We start from the raw sequence: 17,706 nt of genomic DNA, 5'->3' as shown, positions 1-17,706 counted from the left end.
TTCCTTCTGTTGCTGTTTGTTTATCCTCCAGTCGCGTGTGAGTCAGCCAGATCATGACTTGTGGTGGTTTTGCTTGTGAAACTTTATATAATTCCAGGCCTATTGTCACGTTGGGCCGAGCAGTTAGACCATAGAGTGTTTTCTCATTGCACAACGTTGGCATATCAATAGGGAGAAAACCTGAACAATGAGGTGATGTTGGCTGGTCAGGAACCTGGCTCCGAGTCACCCAGGGAGGCAGTCCTGCAGTTTCGCAGAGACAGCCTGGTGGCAAGAGAAGCCTACTGTAGGGACATCCCCTACTGTCACCATTGTGCAGGGTGACAGGGCCCGGGCTTTGGGATGGGTGACAGTGGGGTGACGTTTCAGAGAGGAGAGCGAAGCAAGGAAAGAACAATGACCACACTTCACACAGAAACCGACCACATTTTTTTTTTTACTGCGTTGTCTTCACCCTGGATTCCAACATGCTGGTCCAGAGCATGGCTGGCAAGACCTCTATGGATCCTCTGACTGGCTTTCCTTTCCCGCCATGTACATTACTGCTTTTAATCCCACTCCATGACCCAAGTGCAGAGGCAGTTATCAAAGAACACTTTGGATGCAAACAGTGAGCGGCTTACAACACATGGATGGGGTGGGAGCGATGTCCACCACGAACGTGGAATCCACATAAATGGCTGGAGAGGCAAGACGCCTCCTCAGTGGCTAATAGGATGATGGAGTTCAAAACCCACAACTGGTTTTTGTTTTCTTTCTGAATTCCTGGCGTCTATTGAAACCAGTTGTTCCTACCCTTATTTCATATGCGTAATCACAAGTCTGACCTGATTTCCACCATGTTTGTTGGCATACATCTTTGAGTGGTGCACCCTGAAGTTATTCATACTGATATAGGATGAAGCTTACAAATATCTGCATTGAAAGAGAAACTGGGGTGACTCTATATGAAGACAACAACCATCACATTGCACAGCACATCGCTGGTTAATCTCGGAATCGTCAGGCATTATTTAAAATGAGAGAGAATAGAAGCGAACACAAGTGACACGAGAAAACAGTCCTAACAACAGAACCAAACCCAATTTCTCTATTCATCATTGAAAAACCAAACCCAATTTCTCTAACACTTTTCATTAATTGTTATTTTAAGCTCCAGTAGCAGGATTGGATTTCTGCTGCCTCTGGGCAAATGAGTTATGATCTGATCTCAAGTTCCAAGGGAAATGCTCAAAGTTTTATTTTCCCCCAGTTGAATAAACAGTCCTATGTCTATTATCTCTTGTGTTAGAATAGTGTTGTCTTCACATAAGACTCAAATCATGGTATTAGTCATTCATTTCCTTGAACACAGACACCCTCATGCGTGCTGACAGGTTTATAAGGATGCGGTGGCAGCGCGGTTATGGGAGCTGCTAGATGACCGACCTTGATTTCTTGCAGTCCTGAGCGATGGAGCCCGGGTGTGTCTGGTTATTGTTCGCTTTCTCTCCCAGATGCTGGGCTTGTCTGGAAGATTAATACATTAACAAGAGCTGAAGGTCCAGGGTTGCACATCTTCAGACATGTTTATTAGCAGATGGCACACAGGATTCAAAGGTCACCACAAAAGTGACATTTTAAAGTGAAACAACAATATTTATGTTCAGATAGTCTACTGATGAGATCATGTGGAAATGGTTTTGATTAAATTAGCTTATAAATGGTTGCCAATCTATAGACAACTTAAAATGCCACGTCTGTTTACCAAATGTTTTCTTCTCACGCTCTCACCCTTTAAATATTAATGACCAAATGCTGTTTTTTCTTGGTTGGCGTGGGGGGGTGGATAAGCTTTTTTTAACTGTAAGATCTGTATATTTGGTTTTGACTTCCTGGGTTATCTGACTTTTTCTTTTTTTTCCATTCTAAAAATGTTATCTCCTGTGTGAGTTCTGAAATCTCACCTGCTATTATTCCTGCTTTGAAAGAATTTGGATTCCGCTATCGTAAATACAATGGCTTGCAATTTCTTTAGTATAAATTGGGTCTCTGGAGGGACCTAAAGTTCAGTCCCTCGGATCAAACGTTATGTTCAATATCATAAAAGAGGTATGAGCTGGATTTCAGAAATTCTTATTAAAGCTGCGATTTGGCCTCTGCAGCCCTCAGGAGCCACAGTTTGCGACAGTGTGTGCTGGTGTTTCATAGAACAACGTGGAAAACAAAATGCAGCCAACGGGAGAGGGCCCTCCTCTCATCTTCTTTTTTTAACCCCCTCTCTGTTGTGCCTACAACCTAGCAGGGCTTTGAGGGAAAAATTTTACCTCAGAAAATGGTTTAGTCAGAGAACGCTCAACAGTCTGAAATCAAAGTCATCTTTTGTAAGTTTTGCAGGTCTCTGTGGTCCATAAAACTCACAGAAATATTTCCAGCAAAGTCATTAAAATGCAGAAATAATGATCCATCAGTAGATTAAAATTTTCACAGATATATTTAGAGGCAACAAATATATATGTACTGTTTCTCTTTTATTTACATTGAATTGTGTTATGAATAATTTTGCAGGATATAGATATTATTGTCTTGAGTTTTTCACTTTATTATGATGTTGATCTTATTTTCCAGACAAGTTACAAAATTACAAATGTAAGAATACCACAGAAGATGTACTCACTTTTCAAGAGAACCTTTTTCAATATTCATTGCCCCTTCCATTGAATCCAGTCCTTGTTCAGAAAATTGTTTCAAGGCACTTAAAGCTGCCTAGAAATGAAAACAAACACACAAACAAGGAGATTCATTCCCTGACTTTCATGTAATAAACAGGAATGCAATGGTAAAAGAAAGCTGTGATATATAGTAAAGGCTATCATTTTCAGTCGTCTAAATAAATGCTTTTTTGTATCATTTAACAAAATTACATTTGAGAGGCTATATTATGATGGAACAATGTATATCCTAAGGAGGCTTTATTTTTGTGTGTTTGGGGGGAAGAGGTGGAGAGAGGAACCTGCATAAACCTTATGCCTTGTCCATAATTTTGTAAAATGGCAACAAAGTTTTATCCGCAAATGTAGAAACATGTCATAGAAGCCCATCTATCTTCAATGATGATTTTTGCATCATTTCTCCTTATATTCCTGAAACTACATGTTCTCTTCTTCCAGATGTGAAAGCATCAGATATTTTTTCCCAACTGTCCAAAGCTAGCATACTGGTCAATTTAATAGACATTTAGCCCCAACCAAGTCATAGAATGTGAGCAGTGAAAGGGACCAAAGACACTCTTGAATTCCGAGTGGATGGTATTCTGTGTATAGAGAAAAAAATCTGCCTCCGCAGGGGCCCTGGGGAGGCCCGCCTGGCCACCGCAGAGCCTCCTGAGGTAGGGATATGCCCGGATGTGTGGGATGCCGGAGGGTGTTGACAGGCTGGTGGAGCCTCGCTGAATAGCTGGGAGGCACCAAAAAATGTGATGCTGATAAGATCTGCATAACTTGTTGACACTCTTGTGCACGGTCCAAATTGTTATTTCTTTGAATAAGAATTTGGTTCTTCTTCCCCTCCCCCACAGCCCACCCTTTTAAGCTCGATTTAGAAGGGCTTTGTTGAGTCTGAGATAGGTGTGAGCAGCCGGCTTGTTTGTATCTTGGAGATCCTGCTGGGTCACACTTTGGTCATCTGCATCTTCTCAAAGGCCTTTGTAAAAGAGTTAACTCCTGCCACTGCTCAAACTTTTATCTGCCAGCAGCTCCTTTTGGGTAGTTAAGTGCATGATCTTTTCTGCATCTCCTTATGCGTAATATATCTTTTTGGTTCGGATTTTTAAGTTAATAGACTTTATTTTTTTGAGAGCAGTTTTAAGTTATAGAAACATGAAGCAGGGAAACCCTCTTCCCTTCCCCCTCCCTCAACATCATTTCCCTTATTATTAACATCCAGCATTACAGAGGTACATTTATTACAACTGATGAAATATTGATATATTATATTCATTATAATATATATAATATAATATATATAATATAATATATATAATATAATATATTATAATGATATATATTATCATTAACTTAAGTCCATACAGTAGGGTTTGCCTTGTGTCATACATTCTATGAATTTTGACAAATGTACAATGTCATGCGCCCACCATTACACCATAGAGAATAATTTCATTGTCCTAAAAATCCCCTGTGTTCCACGTGTTCACCCCTCCTCCCTTTCCACCCCCCCATCCCTGGCAACTCCTTTTTTTACAGTCTTTATAGTTTTGTCTTTTTTGATGCCATATAAGTGTACAGTATGCAGCATTTTCAGACTGGTTTCTTTCACTTAGCAATATGCATTTAAAGTTCCTCTATGTCTTTTCAGGGCTTGTCACCTCATCTCTTTTTATTGCTGAATATATTCTATTGTCTGGATATACCACAGTTTGAGGGACATCTTGGTTACTTCAGGTTTTTTATGATTATGAATAAAGCTGCTATCAACATCTGTGTGTAGATTTTTGTGTAATGTTTGTAACATTTTTTTAGTCCTTTTATTTTTAAAATATCAACCGCTATACTCAACCAAAACGACGAATACATCCTTATCTTTTCCTTTAGGCTATTTCTTCCTTTCAAATCTCTAAGCTGATCTTCGCAGTTCAGCTGAATGCCCACTGATGCCTCCACTCTGGCCTGGGAGAGCTGGGGCAGGGGCAGGGTGAAGATGGGGAGGCTGTGCTGGACTCTCTGTTTCATCACTATCTCTCTAAACCCAGAGTCCTTCAGGAATGTCAGTGCCCCAGCCCCATTACCCTTGATCTTGCTCTAGGCTCCTACTACACAGTAGCTGGCATAGGTTACAGTGACACGTAAGCACTAACCTCAATTGGGTAAGACCAGTATGGCTATCTCATTGGGCTTACTATTATTGATTGAATTATGTCCACCCTCAAATACGCATGTCATTCCAATCCCCTATACATAGAACATGGCCTTAGTTGGAAATAGGGTTTTTGCCAACATAATTAGTTAAGATGAAGTCATACTAGATCATCCATCCCAGGTGGCACAGTGGTAAAGAATTTGCTTGCCAATACCGGAGACGCAGGAGACTCAGGTTTGATCCCTGGGTCAGGAAGATCCCCTAGAGTAGGAAATGGCAACCCACTCCAGTTTCCTTGCCTCAAAAATTCCATGGACAGAGGAGTCTGGTGGGTTTCAGTCCATGGGGTTGCAAAGAGTCAGCCACAACTGAGCTCACACACACACACACACATAGATTAAGGTGGGTCCCAACCTATTATGACCAATGTCCTTACAAAAAAGGGAAAATTCAAAAACAGAAACACACACAGGTAGAACACTGTGTGAAGAAAGCAGAAATTGAATCGATGCAACAGAAGCCAAGGAACACCAAAGGCTGCCAGGCAACCACCAGAAACTAGGAGAGAGGTATGGAACAGATTCCTTCCTCATGGCCCTCAAAAGGAACCAACCATGCCTACACCCTGCTCTTGGACTTCTAACCTCCATAGCTGTGAGACAAGAAGTTAGTGTTGAATTTATTGTGGGTGGTCCTTTGTTACGGCAGCCCTAACAACAATTACAGGCACATCATCATTCCTCTATAAGGAAAGAACCTCTTTCTCCTCTCTTTGATATTTCCTTTATTGTCTTTTTATTATAAAAATAGGTTCTCATTACAGAAAAGTCATAATATGTAAGCAAGCAAAAAGAATGCGAAAATACTCAGTCTTACACACTGCTCAAAACTTGGTGCATGTCTTTCCAATCCTCTTCTATCCCCCTCCCCACAGGTACACACTTTAGCCTGGATCATATCCTGACACTATTTTAGAACCTGCTCTTTTTACAGAATCATTAGCGATTTTCCATAGCAACAGAAACACTTCAGCAACATCATTTTGCAGGACTACACAGAATCTCATTGACTTTAAGTGCCTTTCTGTATTTAACCAATCCCTACTGTTGAACATTGAGACCACATCCAATTTTTAAGCTGTCATTAACACTGCACCAGGACCTCCCTGGCAGTCCAGTGGTTAAGATTTGAGCTCCCAATGCAGGGGCATGTGCTCCATCCCTGGTCATCAAACTGAGATCCCACTTGCAGTGCAGCATGACCCCAAAAGAAAAAATACTGCACCAAGCTTTCTAATACTAAACCGTTGCCTACTGTCCCAATAATTTCCTTGTGATAAAGTCCTAGAAGTGGAATTTCTGGACCAAAATGCATGCACATTTTGAAAGATGTGATATGAACTTCCCTCTGCCTTCAGAGAGGTTGTGTCCACACCAACGTTCTGAGGAGCACCTGTTTCTCTAGGTCTTTTTGGAATTACCTCTCAGAACAACTTGTGGATCGTTGGAGCCAACTGTTTTTGTCATTTTATGGCCCCACTGTATTTTTCATTTGTCCATCCTAAGCATTTACTTTATTCATTAGACTTAACTTTGAGGGAAGGTTGGTTGCCTTCAAAAGTTAAATTCACCCTCAAAGGACTCAGATTTGGACATTTCTCCTCCTTAAAATAAAAAGTAATTTGCACAGGAATTGGGCTGTTATTAAATTCAATGAGGTGACCTCTGTGGTCCTTTCAAGTCCTGAAACACTCAGGCGGCCTGGGCAACCCGCCCACGTGACTCTGCTGAGCATGGCCCTAGGGGTGTGCACATCCTTGTGGGCGTGTCATGTGAACCTGAGCGCCGAAGTCCCGCCCCCTGTGCACACGCACGAAGGGTGGCACCAGGCCTGCTCACAGCATGTGCATTATTGGCAGGAATGCTGATTTTTAGCAATTTCTTCCCAAATGGACATTATAGAACACCTTCCATAGTAGTCGGTCTGCACTGTGGTTGGTGTTGCTGAATGAGACTCCTGAGCGCTCCAGGGCTTCAGTTCAGTTCAGTTCAGTCTCTCAGTCGTGTCCGACTCTTTGCGACCCCATGAATCACAGCACGCCAGGCCTCCCTGTCCATCACCAACTCCTGGAGTTCACTCAAACTCATTTCCATCGAGTCGGTGATGCCATCCAGCCATCTCATTCTCTGCCGTCCCTGTCTCCTCCTGCCCCCAATCCTTCCCAGCGTCAGAGTCTATTCCAGTGAGTCAACTTGTCTTATGAGGTGGCCAAAGTATTGGAGTTTCAGCTTTAGCATCAGTCCTTCCAATGAACACCCAGGATTGATTTCCCCAGAATGGACTGGTTAGATCTCCTTGCAGTCCAAGGGACTCTCAAGAGTCTTCTCCAGCTGCTGCTGCTGCTGCTAAGTCACTTCAGTCGTGTCCGACTCTTTGTGACCCCAGAGACGGAAGCCCACCAGGCTCCCCCGTCCCTGGGATTCTCCAGGCAAGAACACTGGAATGGGTTGCCATTTCCTTCTCCAATGTGTGAAAGTGAAAAGTGAAAGTGAAGTCACTCAGTTGTGTCCGACCCTTAGGGACCCCACGGACTGCAGCCTACCAGGCTCCTCCATCCATGGGATTTTCTAGGCAAGAGAACTGGAGTGGGGTGCCATTGCCTTCTCCAGCACCACAGTTCAAAAGCATCAATTCTTCGGCGATCAGCCTTCTTCACAGTCCAACTCTCACATCCATACATGACCAGGGCTTCTTGGTCCTGTTTTACTCCGAGCATAGCCAAAACGACTACCAGTACAAATTCTTATAAAATAAAAACAAAAAGAGACATAGGCATTTAGAACAGTCTTTGGGACTCTGTGGGAGAGGGTGAAGGTGGAATGATTGGGGAGAATGGAATTGTAGCATGTATATTATCATAAGTGACCAGTCCAGGTTCGACGCATACATTTTCCTCTGTTCATTTCTTTGCATTTGTGCTTTTTTAATAAAATTCTTTTTTAGAAAAAAAAAAAATTATAACTCTGTTTATTCCTCTCTATACTTCCCCCACGACATTTATCAACATACTTAAAAGTTATTATTTATTTATTTTCTTATTGTCTGTCTTTATAGAAGACAGACTTCATGAGAACAAGCTTCTGTATGTTTTGATTACATGTATCTCTGAAACAAGTTTTGTATATCTGTTTGATTACAGTGATATCAGAAGCAAAAAAAAATAAAAATAAAAACAAAACCCACTTATGGGCTAACTGTTCAGTCCATTTTTCAGTAGTTGCTTGGGGAATACCAGTTGTGTCAATACCAGAAATCCTATGTCTTGGCTCACAGAGTCCAGGACCCAGTGAAACTCGTTTTCTTCCACCCAAAAAGAGGTGCCCCTAAGAGATGAAGGTGAAGGCTCAGGGATCAGGTTGCGTGCTTTAGCTCTTGCAAAAGCTTCTGGATGATTTAATCAACATGACAGGCAGGTCCCCAAGTGCTGTCAAGACGACTGTCACCGCTCCAAGAACGTCCTCCCAGCTGGAATGGCGGCGTACTCTTTCACTTGGTGCCATGAACGGATTTTCAGAATTCTTGTATGGCTGGTTCCCTCCAAAGGTATGTTTAAAGGCTTCCAAATAACATTCCCTTATCTGTCTGATGAGATAATCCAGCCCACATCTTATTGATAACCCTGAATACAATCGCTTCTAAGTATGAGAGAACTTCTTTCTACTTTATAAAAGGCAATGAAGATACTTTATCTTCTCTGTAAACAGCAGTCACTGCCATTTGATGAGCATCCCTGTGCCACAGGTCCCTTACCTGTGTGACCTCAGGTGTTATCACAGCCCTGCAAGGTGGGCCCTTCCCATGAAGAATTCAACAACCTACTCAAGGTCACATGACTAGTAAGTGGCAGAGCAGAGGTGTGAATCCGGCACACGTCCTGGGTCACATCACGTTATTTTCTTAAGACATAAAAACTGCTCACATTCCTCCTAGCCAATTTCAGTATAATTCCTTCCAAAGTCTGTCTAGTCTAAACATCTAAACAAGGTCCGTCTAGTCAAAGCTATGGTTTTTCCAGTAGTCATGTATGGATGTGAGAGTTGGACTATAAAGAAAGCTGAGCACTGAACAACATGCTTTTGAACTGTGGTGTTGGAGAAGACTCTTGAGAGTCCCTTCCACTGCAAGGAGATCCAACCAGTCAATCCTAAAGGAAATCAGTCCTGAATATTCACTAGAAGGACTGATGCTGAAGCTGAAGCTCCAATACTTTGGCTACCTGATGCGAAGAACTGACTCACTGGAAAAGACCCTGATGCTGGGAAAGATTGAAGGCAAGAGAAGAAGGGGACGACAGAGGATGAGACAGTTGGATGGCTTTACCGACTCAATGGATGTGAGTCTGAGCACGCTCCAGGAATTGGTGATGGACAGGGAAGCCTGGCGTGCTGCAGTCCATGGGGTCGTAAAGAGTCAGAAACAACTGAGCGAACTGAACTGTACTGGACTGAACTGAACTGGATGGACGTAGAGACAGTCATATAGTATAAATGAAGTAAGTCAGAAGGAGAAAACAAATCATTCAATAATGCTTAGATGTGGAATCTAGAAAAATGATACAGATGAACTTATTTGCAAAGCAGAAATAGACACACAGATGTAGGAAAGAAATATATGGATACCAAGGTGGGAAGGGGGTGGTGGGAGGAATTGGAAGATCGGGATTGACATATATACACTATGGATACTGTGTATTCCTGGGGATCTTCCTGACCCAGGGATTGAACCTACATCTCCTGCACTGGCAGGAGGATTCTTTACCACTAAGCCACTAGGGGAGTGGTAAAGCAATGGAATATTACATAGCCATAAAAGAATGGAATAATGCTATTTACAGCAACATGGATGGACCTAGAGATTATCATGCTCAGTGAGGTATCAGTGAGTGTACAAAATGGTATCACTTATACGTGGAATGTAAAAACAAAATGATATAAATGAACTTATTTACAAAATGGAAATAGACATATGAAACAAACTTATGGTTACCTGAAAGGATAGTGGGTGGTGGTGGTCAGGGTGGGGGGAAGATAAATTAGGCGTTTGGGATTAGCATATACACACTGCTGCTACTGCTACTGCTAAGTCACTTCAGTCGTGTCCGACTCTGTGCGACCCCATAGACGCCAGCCCACCAGGCTTCCCCATCCCTGGGATTCTCCAGGCAAGAACACTGGAGTGGGTTGCCATTTCCTTCTCCAGTGCATGAAAGTGAAAGTGAAGTCGCTCAGTCGTGTCCGATTCCTAGCAACCCCATGGACTGCAGCCTACCAGGCTACACATAAAACAGGAAAACAATAAGGGCTTACTGTATAATACAGGCAGGGCTTCCCTGGTGGCTCAGTGGTGACGAATCCGCCTGCCTCTTTTCATGGAATTTTCCAGGCAAGAATACTGGAGTGGGTTGCCATTTTCTATTCCAGGGGATCTTCCCAACCAGGGATCAAACCCATGTCTCCTCTGTCTCCTGCATTGGCAGGTGGATTCTTTATCACTGAGCCACCAGAGAAGCCCCGGGATTGTTTTATAAAGGTCTATCCAAGGCAGTAGATGTAGCTTTGTTTGAAAGGTGAAATTTTCTTTAAGTGTTTTTAAAAAGTGGATGACATTTCCTTTTCTTAGTCCTGTATTTCCAGCTCAACACTTGTATCCATTTGTGTGTGTGTGTGTGTGTCTCCCTTAGAGGAGGGCATCTGCATAGATACATAGAAATATTTTTGTCCCCAAAAGATTTTACAACTGTTCGGGGAATAAAGCCCCTCAGGGTCTAGAACAGATGTCGCTACCATTTCATGTAGGGCTTGTTCCGTGTGTAGTTATAGCAATGCCAGAAACATAATGCCAATAAGATGCTTCCCGTGCCGGCTTGTTGGTCTTGGTTCGCGTGTGTGTTCACAGGATAGGGGTGAGCCTTTCCAGTCATTTCTGTCATTTCTAACTTTCCTCTGGTTGATGAGCAATTAAGCAAACTTGAAACCAGTGCCTACTCTTCCTGCTTTCTTCTGCAGGGATTAAATAGCTTGTAATGACAATGTAGCAGCATTAAATCATTCTTTGAGAGACAACAATGGTTCATTAGCAAAATGTGAACTTTAACTCATCCCCTCTTGACACGCAGCACTTTTAGAAGTCTTTGAACAGAATGCCCAACAGATCCTTTTCTTTCTTTTTTTTCCATTTCACACTTTTCCCACCGATTTCACATCCTGAACCCCAGAAACAGGCTGTTCCCATTAAAGTCAATGGTAACCATACAAGTCCGAATGTGGCCTTCATTTTGAAGTTAAGGGTTCAAGGTTTGTTTTGTTTTACCTTTTCCCCCTTAAAGTGCTTGCTCATATGGAACTCTTCCTGGGAGTAGATCTAACTGCTGGACTCATTTCAGAACGCACACAAATGGACCTATATGCAGCTCATTAAATCAGCCTCCTTTAATGAGAAAATCATAGGCTTCAAATTACAAACATCTTCAACTGCAGCTGAGGACTCCCCTTTTTTTTTTTTTAATGTGGACCATTTTTAAAGTCTCTCTTTTATTTGTTATAATATTGTTTCTGTTTTCTATTTTGCTTTTTTGACTGCAAGATACATGGGATTTTAGCTTGCCAACCAGGGATTGAACCCACACCCCCTACATTAAAATAAGTCTATCCACGGGATTGCCAGGGAAGTCCCAGGACTCCCCTCACTTCTCATCCCAATAATCTTTGAGATCAACTCTGTGAAATCACTTAAATGACTGAAAAACCAGAAGGACTTTTCTTCAGTAGGTTTGAAGACTTACTGCCCAAAGAATGTGAATTTTAATGTATATGCTCAAAATTCTCCAAGCCAGGCTTCAGCAGTATGTAAACCGTGAACTCCCAGATGTTCAAGCAGGTTTTAGAAAAGGCAGAGGCACCAGAGATCAAATTGCCAACATCCGCTGGATCATGGAGAAAGCAAGAGAGTTCCAGAAAAACATCTATTTCTGCTTCATTGACTACGCCAAAGCCTTTGACTGTGTGGATCACAATAAACTGTGGAACATTCTGAAAGAGATGGGAATCCCAGACCACCTGACCTGCCTCTTGAGAAACCTGTATGCAGGTCAGGAAGCAACAGTTAGAACTGGACATGGAACAACAGACTGGTTCCAAATAGGAAAAGGTATACATCAAGGTTGTATATTGTCACCTTGCTTATTTAACTTATATGCAGAGTACATCATGAGGAACACTGGGCTGGAAGAAGCACAAGCTGGAATCAAGATTGCTGGGAGAAATATCAATAACCTCAGATATGCAGATGACACTACCCTTATGGCAGAAAGTGAAGAGGAACTCAAAAGCCTCTTGATGAAAGTGAAAGAGGAGAGTGAAAAGGTTGGCTTGAAGCTCAACATTCAGAAAACAAAGATCATGGCATCTGGTCCCATCACTTCATGGGAAATAGATGGAAAAACAGTGGAAACAGTGTCAGACTGTATTTTTTTGGGCTCCAAAATCACTGCAGATGATTGCAGCCATGAAATTAAAAGACGCTTGCTCCTTGGAAGGAAAGTTATGACCAACCTTGATAGTATATTAAAAAGCAGAGACATTACTTTGCCAGCCAAGGTCCGTCTAGTCAAGGCAATGGTTTTTCCCGTGGTCATGTATGGATGTGAGAGTTGGACTGGGAAGAAAGCTGATCGCCGAAGAATCGATGCTTTTGAACTGTGGTGTTGGAGAAGACTCTTGAGAGTCCCTTATACTGCAAGGAGATCCAACCAGTCCATTCTAAAGGAGATCAATCCTGGGTGTTCACTGGAGGGACTGATGCTAAAGCTGAAACTGCAATACTTTGGCCACCTCATGCGACGAGTTGACTCACTGGAAAAGACTCTGATGCTGGGAAAGGTTGGGGGCGGGAGGAGAAGGGGACGACGGAGAATGAGATGGCTGGATGGCATCACCGACTCTGTGGACATGAGTTTGAGTGAACTCCGGGAGTTGGTGAGGGACAGAGAGGCCTGGCGTGCTGTGATTCATGGGGTCGCGGAGAGTCAGACACGACTGAGCGACTGAACTGAACTGAACTGAACTGAAGTTATTATTTTCTTACTTTGAAAAGTCTGTATCAAAATGCCAAGTCTCTCTTTATGTAAAATAAGAGAAACCCCAAAGAGAACATCGTATTTCTAAATTTTATCCCATTTATGATAGAAGCCTCAATCTGTATTACATTTCAGATGAATCAGTGGTTGGACTTAAGAAATAAAAATAGGATTATATTGAGCTTTAATTAAACTAACTGCTGCTCTGCTTTCTAACAATTTCACTATCGTCCCCACTTTCATTTGTGCTTACACAATCCTGTTGGTTCGGGTAATTTTCATAAAATTGGTATTTTATTAAAAAAAAAAGAAAACTCCTACTGTTGGAACAAAGGGATGTTGGCTAAAGGTGAAGACTACTCATTGTGGGTAAAAAACAGAGGTGGGGGGTGATCAAAAGACAGGCACATTTTAGACCATCTCCTAAAGCAAAGAATAGGGATTTTGGCTTGAGAATTTGGGGAATTAGCACAAAATGGGACACTTAAACTATAGATTTAGGCATCATCTTTATTTCAGTGATCAGGCTCTGACTGTTGGTTAATCCATGTAGCTGCCAGCCTTGACAATAATACAGAGTCGAATTTGAAAAAGGATTAGCTGTGCTAAGAGGAGTGTTTTCAGCATGCTTAGAACAAGCTTGAGTGGCGCCCTCATCATGTCCTCGCCGTCCAATCACGCTGTGTCTATTTTACCAATAGCATTCATTTTAAATTTGTGTGTTGTCTCTATTTTTGCTTCAACAAAAAGTCCCCTTTGTAATGACGTTTATGGAAACATGTGTTGGGCACAAAGGCAAGCGTCCCTGAATGGTGACAGCATCTATCTCAGAGCTTGGCAGGATAATCCTCCCAAAGGTGTCCATGTCCTATCCCCCCAGAAGCTGAATATACTGCCTCACATGGTAAAAGTGATTTTGCAGATGAAACTGAAGTATGAACATTGCGATGGAGAGGTTATCCTGGATAATCCAAGTGGGTTCAATTTAATCACGTGTCAAGTCACTTCAGTGGTATCCAACTCTTTGCAACCCTATGGACTGTAGCCCTCCAGGCTCTCCTGTCCATGGGATTCTCCAGGCAAGAATACTGGAGTCGTTGCCATGCCCTCCTCCAGGGGATCTTCCTGACCCAAGAATCGAATCCATGTCTCTTATGTCTCCTGCACTGGCAGGTGGGTTCTTTACCACTAGCGCCACCCAGGCCCTAATTTAATCACTGCTGCTGCTGCCGCTAAGTCACTTCAGTCGTGTCCGACTCTGTGTGACCCCATAGATGGAATTTAATCACACAAGTGCTTAAAATCACAGAACCTTTCCTGGCTTTGGTAAGAAAGAAAGCTGTGGCCAGGAAAATATGGTCAACGAAATGCAATGTTCTTAGTTTGAAGGTGGAGGAATGGGGACACAAGCCAAGGAAAGTGGGTAGCCTCTAGAAACTAGAAAAGGCAAGGAGATACTAGAGCCTCAAAAAGGAACTGCAGATATCTTGATTTCAGCTCAGTGAGCCTTGAGACTCCTGTCTGAACCCTAAGATAATACATTTGTGTTGTGCTGAGTGTATCCTAAAGGAAATCAGTCTTGAATATTCATTGGAAGGACTGATGCTGGAGCTGAAACTCCAATACTTTGGCCACCTGATGCGAAGAACTGACTCACTGGAAAAGACCCTGATGCTGGGAAAGATTGAAGGCAGGAAGAGAAGGGGACAACAGAGGATGAGATGGTTGAATGGCATCACCAACACGACTGACATGAGTTTAACATAAGATTGACATGGTAAGCTCCGGGAGTTGGTGACAGACAGGGAAGCCTGGTGTGCTGCAGTCCCTGGGGTCACAAAGAGCAACTGAACTGAACTGAGCCACTAAGCCTGTTCGTTTTTTATAGCAGCAGGAGAAAACGAATACACTATTCTTGTCGCCTGGACAAGGAAGTGAAAGGGTATGGCACTTGGAGTCTGTCAGGCCTATATTCAAATGTCAGCTCCATGGGACTTCCCTGGTAGGCCAGTGGTTAAGACTCGATGCTTCCATTGCAGGGAGCATGGGTTCAGTCCCTTTCAGGGAACTAAGATTGCACATGTCTCAAAACATGGCCAAAAAAAAACAAAGAAAGAAAATGCCAGCTCCACTGCAGACCAGCTGTGTGTCTTCATGCAAGCAACTGTATCTCTCAAAGCCTTGTTTTCATTGTGCCATGATTACACCTAAGCAAGCTAACAATAAACCATTTCTATCATCTAAACACCCGGGTCATGTTAAAATTTCCCTGATAACTTTAATAATGTATTTTAAAGTTGGTTTTTGAATCTATATTCCAACAGTTCACCAGTTGTATTTGATCGAACTTTTAGGATCTAGGCATTCCATGGCAGCAGAACAATGCCTCCCAAAGACATCTGAGTTCTTGTTCCAGAGACCTGTGAATAAGTTTTCAAGGGACTTTACAGACGGGATAAACTGAGGGCCTGGAGATGGGAAGATTAGTCTGCATTCTCTGGTGAGTTCAATCTCATCCAACGAGCCCTCAAAATTAGAGAACCTGTCCCACCTCCAGTCAGAGAGAGACATAATGATGGAAGAGGGGTCAGAGGCTGTGACATATTGGCTTTGACTATGGAGGAAGGGGCCAGGAAGCAGGGAATGGGGGAAGCTTACAGAAGCTGGAAAAAGCAAGGAAACACTCTCCCCCCTGAGCCTCCAGAGAGGAACACAGCCCTGCTGACTCTGGATTTCAGCCCTGTAAACCATGACTGACTTCTGACTACAGAAGTGTCAGATAATCCACCTGTGTTGTTTCACACCACCGTGCCTTTAACAGAGGGACTGAAGTCACACTGAGGTGTGAACTCTGCTGCCAGGTTTTTTCCCAGGACCAGGCTGGTGCTGGGCCTGACAAGGAGGTCAGAGGGACTGCCTGAGACTCTGGCTTGCGGGTCTGTGAAGAGGGGCCGCCTGAGTGGCAGCCCTCCTCAGGCAAGAGCCAAAGGACTCTTCTCAAAGCAGACTTCACCCTAGGATCAGGTCGCCAAGATCAAGTCACCTAAATCCTTCTAGGACCTCCCTCTCCCCTTGGGGCCCATGCAACTGCTCTCCCTTCACTTGTTCCATTCTGTGCTAGCCTCCTTTCTGTTCCCTGACTTTGACAAACTCCCCCCGACCTCAGGGACTCACAATGGCCAGTCCCTCCAGCCACCCCCTCCTCAGGACCAGCTGCCTGTCAACAGTCAGGTCTCAGACCAGGAAGGCCTGGTCTGAGAAGGCCTGACCACCCCCAGCAAATCACACAACCATCTTCATTATCCTCATAACACTTGTCACAGCCTGTCATTATTTCCCAGAGGGAGGGGCTTCGTCTGTCTGATTGACAACTGGGTACCGTCATTCAGTCAACAGAGTCAGTGGTACTATGAGGTATCACCTCACACCTGCCAGAATGACCATTCATGAAAAAGTCTACAAATAACAAATGCTGGAGAGAGTGTGGAGAAAAAGAAACCTTCCTACACTGTTCGTGGAAATATAAATTGATACAGCCATTGTGGAAAATACTATGGAGGTTCCTCAAAAAGCTAAAAGTAGAATTACCATATGATTCAGCAGTTCTATTCCTGGGTATGTATCTGGACAAAACAACAGTTCAAAAAGTTATGTGCATCCAGTGTTCATAGCAGTATTTACAATAACCAAGATGTGGAAACAACCTAAATGTTCACTGACAGATGAATGGATAAAGAAGATGTGGTACTCATATATGATGGACTAGCATTCAGCCACAAAAAGAACAAAATAATGCCATTTTCAGCAACATGGTTGCAACTAGAGATTATCATACTAAGTGAAGTAAGTCAGAAAGAGAAAGACAAATACCATATGGTATCATTCATATGTGGAATCTAAAATATGGTACAAATAAACCTATCTAAGAAACAGAATCAGAGATATATAGACAATAGATTGGTGGTTGCCAAGGGGCTCGGGGTGGGAGAGGGTTGGATTGGAAGTTTGGGATCAGTAGATGTAAACTGATATATACAGGATGAATAAGAAAACAAGGTCCCACTGTACAGCGCAGGGAACTATATTCAACATCCTGTGATAAACCATAATGTAACAGAATATGAAAAAGAATGTAATGTGTATAACTGAATCACTTTGTTCTACAGCAGAAATTAATACAACATTGTAAATCAACTATTCGTCAATAAAAAATAAATTAAAGGGACTTCCATAGTGGTCCAGTGACTGAGAGTCTGTGCTTTCAATGCAAAGGACTGGGGTTTAATCCTGTTCAGGGAACTAAATCCCACACGCTGCCACTGAAGATCCCACATGCCGCAATTAAGACCCAGCACAGTCAAGTAAATAAAAATAAGTTAATATTAGAAAAATAAAAAAGAAAACAGGGTCATTGAGACCGGGGAACCACACTGGGCACCAGGAAAACTCAGCTCCACAAACAGGGTCCCTGTCTGTTCTCAGCATGTCTTCCAGCAGGAAGGAAAGCAGGCCGATCACACCAGGCCGACAGGTGATGCTGGAGAGACAGCGCCTACAATAACAGCCCAGAGAAGGGCACCCAGGTCTGCCTCGAGAAGACAGTGTCATGCAGAGGCCACACTTGGGGTGAGATGCAGGGTGAGGAGGACTCCTTGGGGGAGGCGAACGGTGGGCGGAGGGCGATGCTGGCAGGGGGCACTGCTCATGCACAGGGGCTG

General features: G+C 43.1%; 1 protein-coding gene across 12 annotated transcripts in view; it reads right to left on the bottom strand.

The window, feature by feature from the left end:
* Nucleotides 1–423: 423 nt before the first annotated feature.
* STAU2 (staufen double-stranded RNA binding protein 2) overlaps nt 424–17,706 on the bottom strand; it is a 322,176-nt gene continuing 304,893 nt past the window's right edge. For all 12 annotated transcript variants that reach the window (XM_055431772.2, XM_055431769.2, XM_055431760.2 and 9 more), the window contains 2 exons: nt 2,657–2,745; nt 424–1,509 (listed from right to left, as the gene is read on the bottom strand). In XM_055431772.2, the coding sequence (XP_055287747.1) occupies nt 1,416–1,509; nt 2,657–2,745 (183 nt within the window). In that variant the 3' untranslated portion in view covers nt 424–1,415. The remainder of the gene's footprint in view (nt 1,510–2,656; nt 2,746–17,706) is intronic.

Source organism: Moschus berezovskii, chromosome 16 (genome assembly GCF_049115385.1).
Source record: "Moschus berezovskii isolate FMDL1 chromosome 16, NW_MosBer_1.0, whole genome shotgun sequence".
In the NCBI taxonomy this organism is placed as follows: domain Eukaryota; kingdom Metazoa; phylum Chordata; class Mammalia; order Artiodactyla; family Moschidae; genus Moschus; species Moschus berezovskii.
Note: the sequence above shows the minus strand (reverse complement) of the source record. Positions and strands in the feature narration are given on the sequence as shown.